The sequence below is a fragment of the Heterocephalus glaber genome, unplaced genomic scaffold, assembly GCF_053883595.1.
Source record: "Heterocephalus glaber isolate CG9 unplaced genomic scaffold, H.glaber_assembly_v1.0 deba00001773, whole genome shotgun sequence".
Classification (NCBI taxonomy): Eukaryota; Metazoa; Chordata; class Mammalia; order Rodentia; family Bathyergidae; genus Heterocephalus; species Heterocephalus glaber.
The window spans coordinates 8,667,434-8,686,800 of NW_028258463.1; the positions used below are offsets into that span (position 1 = coordinate 8,667,434).

At 45.0% G+C, this 19,367-nt stretch overlaps 1 protein-coding gene and 1 pseudogene across 2 annotated transcripts; one reads left to right on the top strand and one right to left on the bottom strand.

The window, feature by feature from the left end:
• Window positions 1-1,176: 1,176 nt before the first annotated feature.
• Mrpl45 (mitochondrial ribosomal protein L45) lies at window positions 1,177-15,394 on the top strand. Of its 2 annotated transcripts, none has more exons than XM_004859553.4 (8): window positions 1,177-1,372; window positions 2,525-2,702; window positions 3,550-3,667; window positions 7,802-7,900; window positions 13,117-13,165; window positions 14,042-14,191; window positions 14,509-14,682; window positions 14,812-15,394. In XM_004859553.4, exons 1-8 carry the CDS (start codon window positions 1,307-1,309, stop codon window positions 14,896-14,898), a joined length of 921 nt encoding a protein of 306 aa, XP_004859610.2. In that variant the 5' UTR covers window positions 1,177-1,306; the 3' UTR covers window positions 14,899-15,394. The 2 variants fall into 2 exon arrangements, with proteins under 2 accessions (XP_004859610.2, XP_021095539.1); XM_021239880.2 differs by lacking the exon at window positions 1,177-1,372 and adding an exon at window positions 1,442-1,658.
• A 1,210-nt stretch (window positions 15,395-16,604) lies between these two features.
• On the bottom strand, window positions 16,605-18,500 carry LOC101705597 (microtubule-associated protein 9-like; annotated as a pseudogene).
• Window positions 18,501-19,367: the final 867 nt, after the last annotated feature.

Genomic DNA, 19,367 nt, shown 5'->3' on the forward strand with positions numbered 1-19,367 from the left:
ATGGTTACAGAGCAAGACTCTGTCTCAAAACACAAAACAAGGGGCCTGGGATTTAGCTCAGTGGTTCCACTCCCTGCCTCACAAGCACAAGGCCCAGAGTTTGATCCCTGGTACCACACAAACGAAAAAAGAATTCACTTCAAAAAAAAAAAAAAAACCACACAAAACAAAACAGGCAACCCATTTGGGACCTCTCCTATCTCTCAGGAGCTATTCTTATGCCCCATTCTTATTTCCCAATAAACTTTTCTAGTCTCAAAAAAACCCCACCAAAAACCCCACAAAACAAAAAAAAGAACATGGGTTCTCTAAGCAAAGTGTGGAGGTGTCTCTTTGTAATCCCAACTACTCCAAAGGCTAAAGCAGGAGGATGGCAAATTCAAGGACAGTGTGAGCGCTTTAGTGAGATTTTATCTCAAAATTAAAAATCAAGGCTGGGTTCCGTTCTGTGTGCGTTGCCGGGGCTCTGGGGTTGCACTGCTTGGATTTGAATCTCTTGCACGTTATCAGCGAACCTGAAGGAATTTACGTAATCTCTGCAACACAACACGTGTGCAACAGGAATACTGTTCTTGTTTCTGGTGAGGATTGAGTGTATATATGTAAATTGTTACCACATTGCCAGCCACCGGGTAAACAATTTCTAAGTTTATCAGCTATTATTGTATTAAATTTGTTAAGAGTTAAGTCCGTGACTCCTCCAAAATGACAAATCAGAAATACTGTGGTCAATCTATGTGCCCTTTGCTTTAGCAAACACAGAGGACGATTGCCCTAACCTGACAAGAACTTTCTCCACCAGGCAGGCAGGGAAAACTAGAGCTCAGGTTTAAAGTTACCTAGCAGCACAGTGAGGTCAGATACAGACTGAGAAACTATTCACTTTTGCTCTTTCTGGGATCCAGGTACCTTCCATGTACTCCAGGTGCTGAGGAAAAACACTTGTCTCCCTAGCTTCAGGGAGACACCTTTTCGGTTTTTTCACTCGCTGTAAACAAAGCGCAGCAACCCGCACCAGCCGGGCAGCCTCGCACGCAGGCGTAGCTCAAACTCTAGCGCACTAGGGCTGGCGCGTGACGGCCGTGCGTTTTCCCCGCCCCCAACGTGGTCCCACCGCGCACGCGCTATGGGCCCGCACCCTCCCCCACTCCCACGAGCACGTGCGCGTTCGCGCGGCTCACATTTCGGAGGAGGGCGCGCGCCCTGGAAAATTCCACTCGAACGCTAGCTCCGCCCTGTGCGTCTCCTGGTTTACCTCACGTTCCTCACGCTCAGCTCCCATCCCGACAGCCTTTTCGCCAACAAAATGGCAGCTACCCTGTGGCGGGGCTTGTCTTGCGTAACCAGGGCTTTGGGATGGTGGATTCGGCAGGTGGGTAGGAACGGGGCATATAGGACTTTTCAGACTAACAGGGAAGAAGCTTTTATTTATTGACTTATTGATTTATTTATTTGAGGCAGAGTCTCGGTATGTAGTTTAGGCTGGCCTTGAACTCACTGTGTGATCCAGGCTGCCCTAGATCTTACAGGGTCCTCCTGCCTCACCCTCTCGCGTACTGGGACTACAGGTGTGAGCCACCACGGCCGGCATGGGGAAGAGTTTGAGGAGAACGAGACCTCAGACTGCTCAGTGGCAGAGTTTGGAGAGCCTGGAAGCGGTGTGTGAGAGAGGGGATTTTTCGGAAATTAAATTTCTCAAATTTGGTTTGAAGTTATCTGGAAAGGAGGCATTTAAGGGGAGAGAACGTGGAAGATGGGCCCATTTCTCTTTGATTCTTACACCTAGACTAGATGAACAGTAGTCTATAAAGGGAGTCTTGTCACAGTTCCTGTCGGAGTAAATCTCGTGATCAGGAGAAAAAGTCACCTTGCTTTGAAAAAGCTTGTTGATCATTTGGGAGCTAGCACAACATAGTAAGGTTTACAATGAGATTCAGCACAGAGAGAGAGAGTGAAATGAAGTCTGAATAAACGTGGAGGAGATGCCAAGGTGAGGAATATGCTTTGGCTTAATAATAGCATTCCAAAGGGGAGAGAAAAGAAATTTAAAAACAAACGAACAGAAAGGCCGGGTGTGGTGGCACATGCCTGTAATCCCAGCACTCAGGATGCTGGGGCAGGAGTATCACCAGCCTCACCTACATAGTGAGTTCAAGGCCAGCCGAACTGAATAGCGAGACCCAGTCTCAAAAAAAAAAAAGTATTCTACTCATTTCAGTTTTGGATTGGTATATAAGTTCCCCATCAGATCGAAGTTCTTGGAATGGATGGCATGCTTTCATGAACTGCGACCAGTAGTACTCTGGAGTATACTAAAGAAAAGCTTTTAGTAAATGTTGAGTGATGTTAATAAAGGTTGCCAAGGTATCTGGTAAAAGATGGCTCTAGGTGTTTGGCTAGCAATGGATCTTTCCCTATGATAACTGATAATTTAGATATTTCTATAAGACTTTGACTAGAGTTTGTTTGAGATGGGGTTTTTTCCCCTAGGTTACCTGTATCCTAACCTTTCCTCACCTTCCAGCCCATCCTGGTGACTCAGTCCACAGCTGTAGTTCCTGTCAGAACTAAAAAACGTTTCACACCTCCTACTTACGAACTGAAATACAGAACACAAAAGGAATTTCTAGAACATGCACGGAAAAGCGGATTGGTTATTCCTCCAGAACGTTTGGAACGTCCCATACATCTGGCCAGTACAGGTAAGGTACACTATTTCTGGGACCCTGACCCACTCTCCTTACTGTCAGAGCCTCTGGAAGGTGTAGTGACTTGTACTGTGATTGCAGCATTAAATTAACCGCTGAATCAGCTCAACTTCAATTATGATTTCTTTTTCTTTTTTTTTGTACTGGGAATCAAACTTGGGGCCTCGTGCTTGTCAGGCAGGTGCTACAATAATGATTTCTATATGGTATAATTCATGAGATCATTTTTGGTGTTTTCACACTGTTTATACAAGAGTAAAATTGTCCAATTGGGTGGAGTAAAAACAGGTGGTGAGAACAGACTTAAATTGTTCTATTTTTTTCAGTGTAACATGGTTCCCTCTACATTGAAAATTTTTTTTTTTATGTATTGGAAATTGAATCCTGGGTCTTCTCATTGAGCTAAATCCCCAACCCTTTCTTAATGTTTTTTTGGTACTGGGGATCTAACTCAGGACCTTATACTTTTTTTTTTTTTTTTTGGTACTGGGGATTGAACTCGGGACCTTGTGCTTGCGAAGCTGGTGCCAGAACCAGTGAGCTAAATCCCTGGCCCCAGGACCTTATACTTTCAAGGGAGGCGGCGTGGCACTGAGCTAAATCCCTGGCCCTCTTTCTTAACTTTTTAAGACAGGGTTTCACTAAATTGCTAAATTGCTCAGGCTGGACTCAAACTTGTGATCCTCTTGCCTCAGCTTCAGTGATTATAGTCATGCCCCACCATGGCCACTTACGTTGAAATCTGTTGGAGTAATCTACTCTATATCCAGAATCCTGCCCAGTTTCATATGACCTGAAGATGACCTGTTCTCAATCTCGCAATACTTGTTTCTCTCTACAGCTAGTATCTTTGATGCCTATATTCCTCCTGAGGGTGATGCTCGCATGTCAGCTCTTTCAAAGGAGGGACTGAAGCAGAAAACTGAGCGACTGAAAAAGAATGTGACCTCACAATTGTCGTAGGTGTCTGAGACAACTAAGGGTTGATATTAAAATAGAAATTTCTTGTTGCTACTTTATGCCAGAGAGGCCTTCTTGGGTTGGGTAGAACTTTAATGACTTGACAGTATTTTCTTTCTCTGAGCAGAGTCTGTATTTAATGGAGATTAATGTGGGCATTCTGATTCTTAGCATCTCAGCCTTTACAGGTAATTTTGTCACATCAATTAGGGACAATTTAGACTATGTAGAACTTTTTTGGTATTTTTTTGGTACTGCCAAAAAAAAAAAAAAAAAAGCTGGGCAGTTACACACTTCTGTAATCCTAGCACTTGTAAGGCTGAGGCAGGAGGGTCAGAGGTTTGAGCCTTGCCTGGGCAACTCAGCAAGACATTATCTCAAAAAGAAAGAGAGGGGAAGGGAGGGAGAGCGAGTGAGTGGGTGAGCTGGTACCTAGTTCAGTGCAGAGGTCCTGGGTTCAGTGTGCAGTGCTGCCAAAACAAAATTAAAAAAGAAATTCAGAAAGTAAGGAAAACGAAAAGGGTCAGGAACACAGATCCAGTCTGGGGTGCTAATGTGGGCCTTAATTAAGGAACAGGAGCCTGAAGCTTTTCCTTGGTTCATAGGACAGAATCATTCTGCATTCATCACTGTGGCTCTACCTGCATCTAAATCAGGGCTTCTCTGGATCACATGTAGATTTACAGCGGAAGTATACAGAGTCGCTGTCGAGTTTGCTGTAGCCATGCCTTGCTTCCATGTGTGCAGATCTTACCGTGTCCTTGCTTGTCATTGTGTGTTCCTATTACCCAAGGAACAGAATCCAAGCTTCTTCAGTGACCTGCCCCGTGCCTTCATCTCCACTGTCATCTCTTTCCCCTTTCTCTGTTTTTCTCATCCTAAACTTCAGCATTCCCAAGCTAATCACCAATTCCATGCTTCTCTGTCCTTGCACTCCTTTCCTTTACCGGAAAATGCCTTCCCCCTCTTCTTCACAAGGTAGCAGCTCATTTCTCATGGTCCAGTTCCAGCACTGTGTCCACCTCTTGGCCTTCCCTAGCTCTTTTTAGTGTTGCCCTTGTTATGATAGTGGGACTACTTCTGATGGCCTTGCACAGATCTCCTGGACTGTGAGCTTTTGGTGTACATGATATGTGCAAAGCACACAACAGTTTTCCACGGATTTGCCACCTAGGGCAGGAAAACAGTCACTAAATACCAGTTACATGCAGTTCACTGCAGTAATTATAGGTGTGCTGAAGTGTGGGCACAGGAGCAGGAGGAGGTGACCCCACCTGGCAGCTCTGGGAAGGCTCCAGTGAGGAAAGACAGTTCAAGATGGGGCGACAGAACAGTTCAAGTGAGGTGACTAGAGGAAAGGGTGTTGGATTTCGTCAGATGTTTCCTCTGTGTGTGCTGGAATGATGCTGTACTGCTCCTCTGTTTTTTTGATAGGGCATATTACAGTCATTGATTTCAGCTGTTAAGCCAACAGGGCGTTCCTGGAATAAATGGCACCAGATCATGGTGTCTCCGTCCTTTTTTATGGTACTGGGGATCAAACTCAGGACCTTATACTTGCGAGGCAGGCGGCAGCACCACAGCTAAATCCCCAGCTACCATCCTTTTAATATAGTACATCAAGGCTTTGAGTAAGCCAGGGTTCCCTGTTGGCATTATTATTATTTTTTTTTCCTGTTGGCATTATTATACCTTATAATTTTTATTTTATCAGTACTGGGAATTCAACTTAGGACCTTGCACTTGCCAGGCAGGTCAGGCGCTGCTGAATTACATCTCTGACGTAATCCTTTTTTTTTGGTACTGGGAATCAAACTCAGGACCTCAAGCTTTCCAGGCAGGCACTGTACCGCTGAGCTACATCCCCAGCCCACCTGCTGGCATTATGACTACTGCAGAAATGACGTTGACAGCCGAGACGAGGCATACCGTGCCGCACAGTTACTTTCCCTTTTTTGCATACAATGTTTTCACAAAGTTAAGTGTCTTTGAATTTGCTCATTTTCTTTTGAAATCCATGCTTATGTCATTTTCTCTGGGTGTATTCAGAACTTGAAGTATTTTATCAGTTTCAGCTTCTACAAGAAGAACTCCCTCCTGGAGTCTGCTTAACCAATTTATGTCTGAACTGGTTGCTCATTAGGACCAATGTACATCTTGGTACCTGCTTTTTAAAAATTTGTTATTTTATTCCATCCCCCACCCCGTCAAGCCCCCTCCACTCCCTATGTACAAAAGCTTTGTTTCCATTTTTTCCTTCTATTTTCATTTTTTTCCTTTTTGGAACCTACTTTTGTCATCAACCTAATAGTCCTTATCCTCTTCTGTTGTAGTCCCTGGCTTTTGAATCCCATATCTTTTGTCTCCTTCCTCCCTCCCTCCTTCCTTCCCTTCCTTCCTTCTTTCCTTTTTTAATGGTGTCCCTCTATGTTGCCCAGGCTAGCATTAAACTCAGTCCTCCTACTTGAGTTTCTCAAGTTCCAGGATCATAAGATCAACAGATGCTTTCCACTGTGCCCAACTTACGGTTAATTTTTATTTTGTGTGTTTTTTTGGTTTTTTTTTTGAGACAGAGATTCACTGTGTAGTCCAGGCTGCCTTTGAACTCACTATATAGCCTAGGTTGGCCTTGAACTCTCAGCAATCCTCCTGCCTCAGCCTTCTAAATTCTGCGATGACAGGTGTGTGCCATCGTGCCCAACTGTTTTCTATTTTGATGGACCATATTCTCCAACAGTTTACTGAGAAAGGATGCATAGTATTGTGGTTTTTTTGGTACCTAGGATTGAACTTGGGACCTTGCGCTTGCAAGGCAGGCGGTGGAACCACTGAGCTAAATCCCCGGCCCCTAGGATGCGTAGTAAATAAAATGAGGTCTTGCAAATCTCAAAAGAAATCTTTTACTCTCTTACTTCACTTATGATTTGCCCAGATATAGAATTCTGGGATACAGATAAATTTTCCTTATTTAAAAGGACTGCTCAACATTTTGAGAAGCATCATAATAAAATTTATAGTAAAATTATTTAAAAGAAAATAAAAGTATTGGTCCAAGCCGGGCGTGGTGGCACACATCTCTAATCTCCTGAGGCAGGAGGATCACTGTGAAATTGAGGCCAGCCTGGGCTGCATTGTGAGACTCTGTCTCAAAAAATGAAAAAATAGGGCCGGGGAGTTAGCTCAGTGGCACTGCGCCTGCCTTGCAAGCACAAGGTCGCGAGTTCGATCCCTGGTACTCAAAATAAATAATTAAAAAATATTGAAAGTACTGCTTCAGGCTGGGTAAGGTACACATCTGTAATCCCACCTGTTTGGGAGGCTGAAGCAGGAGGATCTTGAGTTCAAGATCAGCCCATGCAATTTAGAAATTTTATGAAGAGCTGAGAATGTGATATAGCTCTGTAGTAGCACACTTGCCTAGCATATGTGAGGCCCTGGATTCAATCCCCAGTATTGGAAAAGAAGAAAACAAAAAATGCACCATTGAAAAATTTTGGCCGGGGATTTAGCTCAGTTGTTTCGCCGCCTGCTGCGCAAGCGCAAGGACCTGAGTTCAATCCCCAGTACCAAAAAAAACCCCAAAAAACGCGCCATTGGAAAAGAAGAAAAAAAAGAAAAACTACTGCTCCATTGTTTTTTTAACTTTTTTTTTGGTACCAGGGATCGAACTTGTGCCCTTGCACTTGCGAGGCAGGCAGCGGAACCACTGAGCTAAATCCCGGGCCTGTTTTTTTAACTTTTAATGTTGCTATTTAAAAGCCCAATGTCATTTAGACTCTTGAGCCTTTTTGTATGGAACTTCTTTTTCCTTTCCTTTTTTGGTGACGGAGATTAAAATCAGGGCCTTGTGCATACTAAACATATGCTCGTCTGCTGAGCTACGCCTCCAGTCCCCGTTTTTTCTTTTTAGTGCTTAAAGTATATTTTCTTTGATTCTGGATCAAATTTGATTCTGGAATTTGCCTTTGAGAAGCCTCAATCTTTCTTTAGAGTGAAGGGTTGGATTTAGGGGACTTGATACATTCAGAAGGTAATTATTGACTAAACAAACATTAATGGAGGTTGGTGTATGCTGAGAGTTACAGGAATTGTGTGAAGACTTCAGAGGGTGATTCTCATGCTTCATTCCACAGAATCCGGAAGATAAGAGAATATGATGCTAATTTTAAGATAAGGGACTTCCCTGAAAAAGCTAAGGATATCTTCATTGAAGCTCACCTTTGTCTAAACAAGTAAGTAAACTCTTTCTTATAGGTCTACGCTCCGTAGCTATTGTTCCAGGCACAGTTTGTTTTTGTCCTGCTGTCCTGTGTACAGATTTTCCCTTTCCCTTCAGGGAGGTGGTGAGTGACTGCATTGTCTGACTTCTCTCCCTGTCCTGGGATCTTACCTGGCAGGTTCCACCTGCAGGTGTTGGGACTCTGCTAGAATGGCTGTTCTTTCACCTCCTTATTTCTCAATCCATTCTGATCCTTTTTGTGTGTTAATCTTATGTATGTACATTTTCCTCTCTTTAGTTGTTTTGACTAGGTTTCTGTAGAAAATTTCCAACTATGTGTGCCTGCACACACGTGTGTGTGTGTGTGTGTGTCTGTGTGTGTTACTAAGGAATGAATGCAGGACCTTCCCACTGAGCTACCCCTCAGCCTTTTTTTATTTTCTGAGACAGGGTCTTGTTAAGTTGCCCAGGCTGGCCTCCAGCTTGTGAATTCTCCTGCCTCAGCCTCCTAGAGTGCTGGGATTCCAAGCATGCGCCACCAAGCCTGGCTCCAACTTTTTCTTGCTTGCTTGCTTTTTTTTTTTTTGTACTGAGGATCGAACTCAGGACCTTGCACTTCCGAGGTAGCTGCGGTGCTACTGAGCTAAATACCCGGCTCTCCAACTTTTTCTTGACTAAATCAAGTCAGGGCTTCTAGGAGGATGAAAGGTCAAGATTAAGAACCTAGAATAATTTTTTGCTTCTATCTTTCTTTGTTATGGAAAGTATCAAACACAGGGCCTCACATGTGCTAGGCAAGTGCTCTGCCATTGAGCTCCACCTGCAGCGCTGAAACAATCTTTAGTTCTAGTCCTTGAACCTGTGCTGACATTTTTTGGACAATGGCTACTATGACTAGCTGGTTGGGCTTAAAACCTATACTCTAAAATCCATGAATTCTTTTTTTTTTTGGTACCAGGGATTGAACTTGGGACCTTGCGCTTGTGAGGCAGGTGGCAGAACTACTGAGCTAAATCCATGGCAACCATGAATTCTTCCATTTTTTCTTTTCTTCTTTCTTTCTTTCTTTCTTTCTTTCTTTCTTTTTTTTTTTTTTTGGAGAAAGAGTCATAGTATGTAGCTCAGGCTGGCCTTGAGCTGGAAGCAGTCTTCCTGCCTCAGCCTCCCAACTGCTGGAATCACAGTCATGCACCACCATGCCTGTCTATTTCTTAAATTATTTTTAGGTCTGGGTGTGCAGCTAACTGGCAGCATTTGTTTAGCATGTACAAGGCTCAGGAGTTTGATCCCTAGTGCCACAAAAAAATTTGTTTTTTGTTTGTTTGTTTTTGAGACAGGGTCTCTATAGTTCAGGCTGGCCAGTGATTTCCTGCCTCAGCCTCCTAAATGCTGGGATTACAGGTGTGCACCAACATATCCAGAGAAAAAATATTTTTTTTATTATGAGATACTTCAAACATTAAAAAAGTATAATTCAAGTTCATAAATACTTACATTTTTCTATTTTTTCTTCAAAATCCTAAGTTGGATGGAATAGTTAAAGCTACATTTCCATCTCCCATGATGTTCTTTCCTAGAGGTGAACATGATCCTTTATATCATTCTCATGTGTGTTTTGTACTTTCCCACATGAACTCATCTGTAAACAATATACTTCAGGCTGGGGATTTAGTTCAGTGGTTCTGCCACCTACTCTACAAGCACAAGGACCCGAGTTCAATACCCGGTACCAAAAAAAATCCCCAAAAAACAATATACTTCATAGCTGGGCATTGTGCCTGTAATCCCAGCACTTGGGAGGCTCAGGAGAAGGATCACAAGTTTGAGGCTAGCCTGGGCTACATAGTGAGTTCAAGGCCAGGCTGAACTGCATAGGGAGACCCTGTCTCAAAAAATAAAGATACTTTCTTTGGGCAGAGAATTCCAAGTTGGTGGTTATGTTCTCTCAGCATTTTGATGTTGTTTTTTGGTGTTCTGGAAATTGAACCCAAGGCCTTCACACTGAAGTATATCCCCAGCTCTTTCTATGTTTTAATGTTGAAACAGGGTCCTGCTGAGTCACTAAATGGCCTAGGCTGGGTTCAAAGACCCTTGTGCCTCAGCCTGCCTGGGTGCTGGGATTACTGGTACGTACCACTGTGCCTGATTTAGTGTTTCTGTTTTCTCTGGCTGATTTTTTGACATTTCCTTTCCTTTTAGTATTCAGCAGTTTACTATGATGTACCTACCAGGGTGCGTGCGTGCGTGTGTGTGTGTGTGTGTGTGTGTGTGTGTGTGTATGTATGTGTGTATGTGTGTGCATGTGCGTGTATGCGTGTGTCCACGCATGTGAGCATATGGGTGTGCTTTAGATTCCTGTTGCTTTTTAAATGTTTGGAGCCAGGCGTGGTGGTACATGCCTGTCATCCATGCCCCTGGGAGACTGAGGCAGGAGGATCACCATGAGTTCAGGGCCAGCCCAGGCTACATAACAAGACTGTCTCAAAAAATAAAAGAAAAAAAAGAAATCTTTGAGGGCTTTTTTTGTCATTTGGAAGATTCTCAACCAGAATCTCTCTTCAAATGTTGCTTCTGCTCCACTTTCTTGTCTCCTTGAGTGATTCTGAGAGAACATATGTTAGATCTTTCCACTATGCTAAGTATGTCTTAGGCTGTTTTTTATGTAACACCCCCATCCCCGCAGCTTTAGTCTGCATAGTTTTTCGTCTATCTTTGTATCATCTTTTCAGTTGTATCTAATATGCTATTAAACCTACCTGTTGAGCTCTTAGTTTTCTGTTTATTTTTTGTTTTTCATTTTTAGAATTTTCACTTGATTTATTTTCTTTCTTATTGAAAGTCTCTGCTAAAATTCTCCATTCTGTAATCTAATTCCTAATTTCTTATTTTATTCATTTATTTTAGGAACAGGTCTCCAGGCCTGGAGCTCCTGGGCTCAGGTGATCTGCCTGTCTTGGCCACCCACGTAGCTGGGATTAAGGTGGATGCACTGTGTCCAGCGTGTCGTCTAATTTCTTGGGCCACACTAATCACAATTATTTTAAAATCTGTCTGGTGGGCCAGGAGTTTAGCTCAGTGGTTCTGGCACCTGCCTCGCAAGCACAAGGTCCCGAGTTCAATCCCTGGTACCCCTCAAAAAAATAAAAAAAAAAAAATAAAATCTGTCTGCTAACTCCAAAATCTCTATGTACTCTGGCTTAGACAACTATTTTCAGTTGTTGTTTTTTCCTTTTGATTTTGGTTAGTTCTTTTTGTATTCTTTCTTTCTTTCTTTTCTCTTTTTTTAGTGATACTTGGGATTGAATCCAGAGCCTTCACACTGAACTACTACTACATCACCAGCTCTTTTTTAGAAATAAAAATCACAGCTGCAAGGCCATGATGGTGTTAGGTGGTGGATCCTTCAGGAGCTGATTTGGTTGTACGAGTGGAGGCCTCTTGACTGGGATCAGTGCCCTTCTGCAGGGCCCCAGGGAGCTTGGTTGCCCCCTCCACCCTTGGAGAACATACCAAGGTGGTGCCATTCATGGTCCACCCTCACTGTGCATCACAGATGCCAGCAGCCTGATCTTGGACTTTCTGATTTCTAGAACTGTATGAAATAAATGTTTATAAGCTGCCCAGTTGATGGTGTTTGTGTTACAGCATCCGGGATGGCCTTATCTCCGTACCTCATGTGAATAGAACCTTAGAGTACTTGTCCTTTTGTGACTGGCTTATTTTGTTTACTGTAACATCTTCAGAGTATCATAGCCTATGGCCACCTCCCAGGTACCTGAGACTGCAGACAATGTCAGTACACCAAGCTTAATTTTAAATTTTCGGTATTGAGGATTGAACCTAGGGCCTCCTTGTGCTAATCACATCCTAAACAAATTTTTGTTTGTTTTAGTTTTTCAGTTTTTTTGAGACAGTCTTGCTAGGTACTTCAGACTGGCCTTGGACTCGCTATGTAGCCCAGGCTGGCCTGGAGCTTACAGCTATGCTGCCCCAGCCTCGTGAGTGCAGGGATTACAGGCTTGTGCCACTGCCATGCCCAGCTCTCTTTTTTTTTGCGGTATCGGAATTGAACTCAGGGTCTTGCACTTGCCAAGAAGTCGCTGCGCCACTGAGCTACATCTTTGGCCCCTCTCCTTCAGTATTTTTTTCCTTCTTCATTCTTGAAGGATAGGTTTTTCCATATGTAGAATTCTTGGTTAACAGGAGTTCTTTCCTTTGGAGACTTAAGTGTCGTTTCACTAACATCTAGCCTCTGCTTTCTATTGGAAATTTACTGTGATCTTACTAAGGATCTTGTGTATTTGATGAGTCAGTTTTCTCTTGCTGCTTTCAAGACTTTCTTTCCCATGTGTCTTGGTGTCACTGTCTTTCATTTTTCCCACTTGGATTTTGTTGAGCATCTTGGAGATATATATTCATGTCTTTCATCAAATGCAGGGTGTTTTAGCCACCATTATTTCTTCAAATACTATTCTCCATTCTTCTTCTTCTGGGACTCCTTCTGACCCATGTGTGGGACATTTGATGGTGTCCCCCAAGTCCCTTGGGCTTGCTTCATTTTTCTTCCTTTGCTTCTCAGTTTGGATAATTTTAATTGTCTTCCACTCAGGTTCTCTAACCCTTTCTGCCTGTTCGGGTCTGCTGTTGAATCCCTCTGGCACAGTGATGGGGAACTTTCAGTGATGATAAACCAACTCTGCCATGCATGCTGAAGGTTTGCCACTTCTTTTTCTTTCTTTCTTTTTTTTTGGTACTGGGGATCAAACTCAGGTCCTTGTGCTGCGAGGCAGGCGCCGGAACCACTGAGCTAAATCCCCAGTCCAGCCACTTCTGCTCTAGTGAATTTTTAAGTTACTTATTATAGTTTTCAGCTCTCGTATATCTCATTTCTGTCCCTCTCTTGACAGTCCATGCCAGAGCACAGATCCATTTCCAGGCCCAGTGAGAACCTCTGCTGTAATGGGGTTTCAGAGAAATTTCTTTCTGCTCCAAAGATTTAAAGCAATTTTAGTGTGCTGTCAGGTCTCAGAAATTTCTGGTGAAGCACCTTGATGTCATCTTTTGTGTCCTAGAACTTAGCATATTGTCTGGCTCACAGTGGATGCACAGAAAGTGTTTGTAGCAGTGACCTGTTTTCCACCTTCAGGATCTTTCCAGCCGGCAGGCAGGGTGTCGGCAGGCAGGGTGTTAGAGGCAGGAGTCTGTGACCTCTGTCTCTTTCTCTCCTAGCTCCGACCATGACCGGCTCCACACCTTGGTCACGGAGCACTGCTTCCCGGTAGGTCCCACCCCTGGGGGACGTCCTAGGGGCCAGGTGGTAGACATCACCTCTGGGTTTTCTTTTTTTTTCCGGTACCGGGGATCGAACTGGGGTCCTTGCGCTTGCACAGCAGGCAGCGAAACCACTGAGCTAAATCCCCAGCCCGACCACTGGGTTTTCTTAAAAGGATCCCTTTTGAAATCTGTTTGAGGCCCAGGCCAAACCCCTTACTCTCAGGTGGACAGTGGTGACTAGGCTGGGACTCTGGTAAGGGCCATGGCAGTGAGGACAGGGAAAGTCCTTGCACGGTGGCCCTAGGACCACAGAGGGTACCGCTGAGGTCAGGAGTAGGCGACACACAGCTCCCCCTGCATGTCTGCAGTACAGTGGAGGATTTAACAAGAGGTCAGTGGGCTTATATTACATGGTGATGGAATGTGGGGACTTTGGGGACCTCCAGGAATGGGGACTTTGTGGTTCAGTTAGAGGGTCAAGCATAATTGATTTTCTACAGATTTAGTTTCTACCGGTAGAAGATGAGTTTCTACCAGACTCTCAAGGGACAAGTCTAGCAAATCTAGTATTAGCAGTGTGGCCCTGTCCTCTCGCTCTTGAAAGGTGTGGGGAATTACACAGTTAGCTGAAGTATGTGTGCAGCGGCTGGTGCTTGGGTACGCAGGGAGAGGGGCACAGAGTATGGTCTCTACTGACTCAGAGAAGGGGCTCAAGTTATGATTTAGATGGAAAGAGCTGTGAGGTGCATGATTAAGAGTTGCTTAATCACAGCTTGGGAACAGAAGGGGTACAAGAGAGCATGTGGGAAGCGCAGCCTCAACCAGAGCCTCAGAGACCTGCACAGAGGAAGCGCAGGTTGACCTTGTTCTCTGCCCTTAGGACATGGTCTGGGACCTCAGATATAAGACGGTCCGCTGGCACTTTGTGGAGTCTTTGGAGCCAGCTCAGGTGACTCAGGTGCGCTGCTCCAGTCTGGTGAACCAGAGCAACATGTATGGCCAGGTCACCGTGCGCCTACATACGCGGCAGGTAGGGTCACGGCGCGCTCCCTGCCTCCTCTCAGCTCCACTCAGTTTCTGCAGTGCTGGGGATCAAACCCGGGGCCTGGTGCATGTGAGGCAGCTGGTGTCCTGTGAGCTACAGCCCCAGACCCCAGCACCTAAGGAAAGGTTCACTGTGGTCTTTGTGGCTCTGTCCTAGGACATGGTGTGAGGCTCTTCTCCTGCCCTAGCCGTTGATCCGTTAGTCCTAGATTCCGAATTATGGTGTAATGTGTTCAAAAAAATGGTTGTGTGGTAAAAAAACAACAAAAAGCTAGTAGACCTGTTTGGCTTCTATCCCCGAAGACTCTAGCTATCTATGATCGGTTTGGCCGGCTGATGTATGGGCAGGAAGACATGCCCAAGGATGTCCTGGAGTATGTGGTGTTTGAGAGACACCTGATGAACCCCTACGGGAGCTGGAGGATGCACGCCAAGATCGTTCCCCCGTGGGCGCCCCCAAAGCAGCCCATCCTTAAGGTGCGTGTGCTGACTCAGTGGCCTCCTGGTGCGCTTCTTGGGCTCCACCTAGTGGAGAGGGGATGGTGCAACACCAGGGGCCTTCTGGGTAAGCACTGGGTTGGTAGTAACAGCCTCTTGCTCTTTCAGACGGTGATGATTCCTGGTCCCCAGCTGCAGCCGTGGGAGGACGGTAAAGAGGGCCCTGCAGAGGCCCCTAGCCCTCAGCTAGCCTGATGGAAAAATGGAATGTGAGTGTCGAGGCTGCTGGAGGCCACCCACTGTCTCCCGCCCTGCATAGGTCTTCTTGGTGGACTCATCCTCACGGCCAGGCTTAGGCTGGTCCCTCTCCGTCTTTGAAAGACCATGTCCAGCTTCCGAGTCTAGATGAAGGGCCGTGTGTCTCGGAGAACGTACACCTGTATCAGTTTGCTTTTCCATGGCAGAGACTGGGAGCAGACTGGCAGTATCTAGTCCCAGGGCAGGGGTCAGAACCTGGAATAAAACACTGTCCGATCATCCAGGTGGTGGCTTCCGTGCACGTCTGCTGGTGAGGGCTGGGAGGAGAGCCTTCAGATAGCAGAGTGGAAGACAGGCCTCGTGTGAGTGCCTGGACTTCCAGGAAGTCCAGGCCTAGGGAGAATGATGAGTGTGTGTTTTCTCAAACACTGACCTACTGAGTCTGGGTTTAGATTTCCTAGAAGAATAAATACAAATAAATATTTATCTGTCAGCCTTTGGATCATGTTTTTATCTGCTTCCTGTGTGACCTCCAGAAATTTGGGAGGAGACAGGAGTAAGGAGCATTGCTGCATTTGGGAAATTCATTAGCAAGACTTGGATCTCTGATTGCTATCACCTCCTGGAGGTCATGGTGATCTTCCCAGCCCTGTGGGGAAGGTGAGCCCCAGAGTGAGACTGGAGAGTGGATAGCCCAGCCCTTAGTTCGGGCTGGGCTGTCCGAAGGGTGTGGGGCCTGACTTGCTGTGTCCCGTGTCATCTGGGGAATGACAAGAGGAATCACTGTCCCAGCAGCATGCTTGGCTCATGGTACTGTTGCTTTCCTTAGTCTAGTGAAGGCCCTTCTTTATTTTTTTAAATTTTTTTATATTTTGGTACCGGGGATCAAACTCGGGTCCTTGCGCTTATGCAGCAGGCAGCGAAACCACTGAGCTAAATCCCCAGCCCCGGCAGGCTCTTCTTTAAAAACATGGCCTGAGTTTGATCCCCAGTACCCAAAAAAACCCAAATAATCACAGCCTTTCCCAAGCTGAAGCAGGAGGATCCCAAGTTCAAGGCCAGCCTGGGAATACCCTGGAATACTTAGGAATGCCCTATCTCAGAAGACATAACTTGGGGTGTGACTTCCTGGTAGATCACTTGCCTAGCATGTACGAGGACCTGAGTTCCATCCCTAGCACCCCCAAAACAACCAAAAAAACCCAAGGTTTTGATTTTCTTTTTTTTTTTTCCACTTTGAATGTCATCCAGGCATGACAAACCTTTATTCATTTTAATGCTGGGAGCGATCTGATTATTAGCTTTTCATGGAGGCAGTTTATCTACAGTTGAAAAAACACTTTCACCAACCAAACTCCAAAATATCTTTTCCCTTGTCAGCAGAAGTGCCTAGTATTTAGTTAAAATAGATTCTTTTTTTTAGGTACTGGGGATCAAACTCGGGTCCTTGTGATTGCGAGGCAGGCGGCGGAACCACTGAGCTAAATCCCCGGCCCTAAAATAGATTCTTATAACTATAAAAGATTGAATGAATGGCTTTTAAACCCATGGCTAAAATTGGTTAACTGAAAAATAAAGACTAGAGTTATCAAAACACTTTTTTTTTTTTTTGGTTCTGGGGATCGAACTCGGGTCCTTGTGCTTGCGTAGGAGGCGGCAAAACCTCGCCGGCCCCATCAAAACACTTTTTTTTTTTTGTATCGTCAAAACACTTGAAACCACAGTTCTGCTTGAGGGCTGCATGGAGGAAGGTCCTCATTTTCAGGAAAGGAATGCCGTTTCTTTTCATTGGACTCTTTCCTGCCTTTCTTTTCCAGCCATCTATCATATTGATTGATGGCTTGTTTATCATTTTTCTCAGCTCTTTTCAGTTCTTCCATTCTCTCATTTATTTTCTTTTCCCTCTTGCTTAAAGCTTCCTTTTTTTATTCCATTTTTTGATAGCAGTTAAGTTTTCTTTCTTTTTCTCAGCAACAGTTTCCTCTTTGTTTCTTTGCTCTTTCATATTCTTTCTCCTTTTTATTTTTCTCTTTAAGACATTCCATCGTTGTCTCTCTCCATTTTCCAAATGCTTGCAGGGCCTCTTCTTTCCTCGCTGCATTCTCTTCTTCTTCAGCTTTTCTCTTTTCTTCCTCAAGCCTCTTTTTCGCAGCGAGTTTCTTTGCTTCCTTTTCTTTCTTAGCTTTCCAGGCCTCAAATGATGCTATTGCTTCTTCTCTCTTAGCAGCTTTTTTCTGTTCATTTTGAATTCTTAAGTTTTCACTTTCTATCCTTTTTATTCTGTCCTTTTTATGTAAATGTACATTTTTCTTTTCTAAGCACTCCTGGTAAACAGCTGCCCTGATGTGATCTGCTGTGTTGGGCTCCAGGTTCTGTTTTTGTAAAGGCTTCTGGTCCAAGACTTTCAAAGTCCCTAAGTATTAGGAAGAGATGGAGGAGCACAGAGCTCGCCCTGCAGAACTGGATTTCCTCACAAACTCAAGTCATTAATCTGGCAGGTGCACTGGATACTCTATCATTAGTTGTTGACTTTTTACTCTTCATGTTTCTATCTTTGATTGTTTTCTGTGCAGCTGCCACTGCAGTGGCAGGCACTGAGGCCCTCTGGGATTTAGCAGGGGAGCAGCCACTAAGTCGTCCTCTGGGCTCAGTCCCCCTTTCCTCCTCTCTTCAAGGTCAGCAGCAGCCAGCTCGCTTTCTGTCGGTTTCTGCAGTTCAGGATTAACAGTCTAATCAAAACCACTTTTTTGGGCCAGGGATTTAGCTCAGTGGTTTCGCCGCCTGCTGTGCAAGTGCAAGGACCCAAGTTCAATCCCCGGTACCAAAAAAACCCCACTTTCTTTGCATTTTCATTTAATTTCAAGGAATTACAGTTTTCAGTGAATTCTCCATTCCGATCTTTTATGGATGCTTTTTCCTCAGATCCTGGTGGAAAGCATTGTCCAAGGCTTTCTTTAAGGGATGACGACAGGCTTTTAAACAGTGGATCCTCAAGGGTCAGGGATTTAGCTCAGTGGTTCCACCGCCTGCCTCGCAAGCGCAAGGTCCCGAGTTCGATCCCCAGTACCAAAAAAAAAAACAAAACCAAAAAACAATGGATCCTCAAGATCAAGGCTTACAGAGAATCCATCTTTCTCACCCTGTAACGGACGCTCAGCCCAGGAAGGGAGGAGGGTGCAGACTCTAGGCCCTCACCGAGGGCAGTTTCTCTGTCTTCTAGTTTTTCCTTCTCTTCCACGTGGCTACTCTTTTTTTAACATGCTCCTTGGCCGAGGTGAGGGTTTAAAGTGTTCATCTGTTTCAAGCCCGCTATTTTCTGCTGAAGAGGTGCATTTGATTGGAAGAATTCTGGGTTTTGGTTTTATTTTAATTCTCTCCTTTTCAACTTCTTGATCTATGTTGTGAGATTGAGAGAAGGAATTTGCGACCGTGTCTTCACAGACACCTGGCACCCGTTCTGCACTGTTCCTGACAGCAACTTCTGGCTCATCTCCGGTTATGTCACCATTTGACTTCTTTCTTTTCAAAAAAGACAGTCGTGGAGAATTCTCTTCTTCATCCTCTGATATATGAAAATCATTCATTTTTTTCTTAACTAAATTTTCATCTACTGAGGCATCAGAAAAATCACCAAAAGAAACAACATCACTCTCAAAGTCATCTGAGTATACTGAACTCTGGCTGAATGTGCTGTAATTACTCTTATTAGCTCATCCTGGAGAGTAGTTCTTTTGGTAACTTTTGGACTGTTCATAGATGCGAAAGTTGTGGTGAAAACTTTGCCAGCAATAGTGTATTTGTTCCTCTACCTCTATTAAATAGCTAATAAATAGTTGGAATAATTCATTCAACCTGTGATGATGGCAGGCCGGGAAGAGGCTTCCAGATGCTGTGCGGAGTCACCTTCCCGGCGTAGGAAGCCGGCCAGCCTGGCGGCATCACCCTCCATCCCTCGGCTCCCGGCTCAGCGCCCACCTGGGTTCTGCAGCCGCGGGCACCCCGGACCCTGAACCGCCGAGGGTCTCAGGCCGAATTGGCCGCGCTCAGGAACCTGCACTCAGCCCAGCCACGGGGCGGGACTGGTTTTTATTTTCATATTTACTTTTTTTCAAGCCTAGTATTTCCTTTTAAGGAACTTGCCACTTTTTCTTTTGGGGAGCCGTGGGGGTGTGCATGCTGAGAACCCAGGGCCTTACACATAGCATGCTGGGCAAGCACCCCTGAGCTACATCCCCAACCCGAGTCTGTCACCTCACCTTCACCGTCTCTTCTGACCTTGAGTTAAGAATAGGGTCCCAAGAAGCTGGAACCAGGTCAAAAATAACCTAACTCTAATCTCTCTGAAGCCACCATTTCACCAAAGCAGCAGACAGAGGAGAAAACTGGTGTTTTCCTCGCAGCTGTCCAGGCCGATGATGGGGACAAAGTGTGTGCTTAGGGAAGGGAGCGCTGATGGGCTAAGCCCA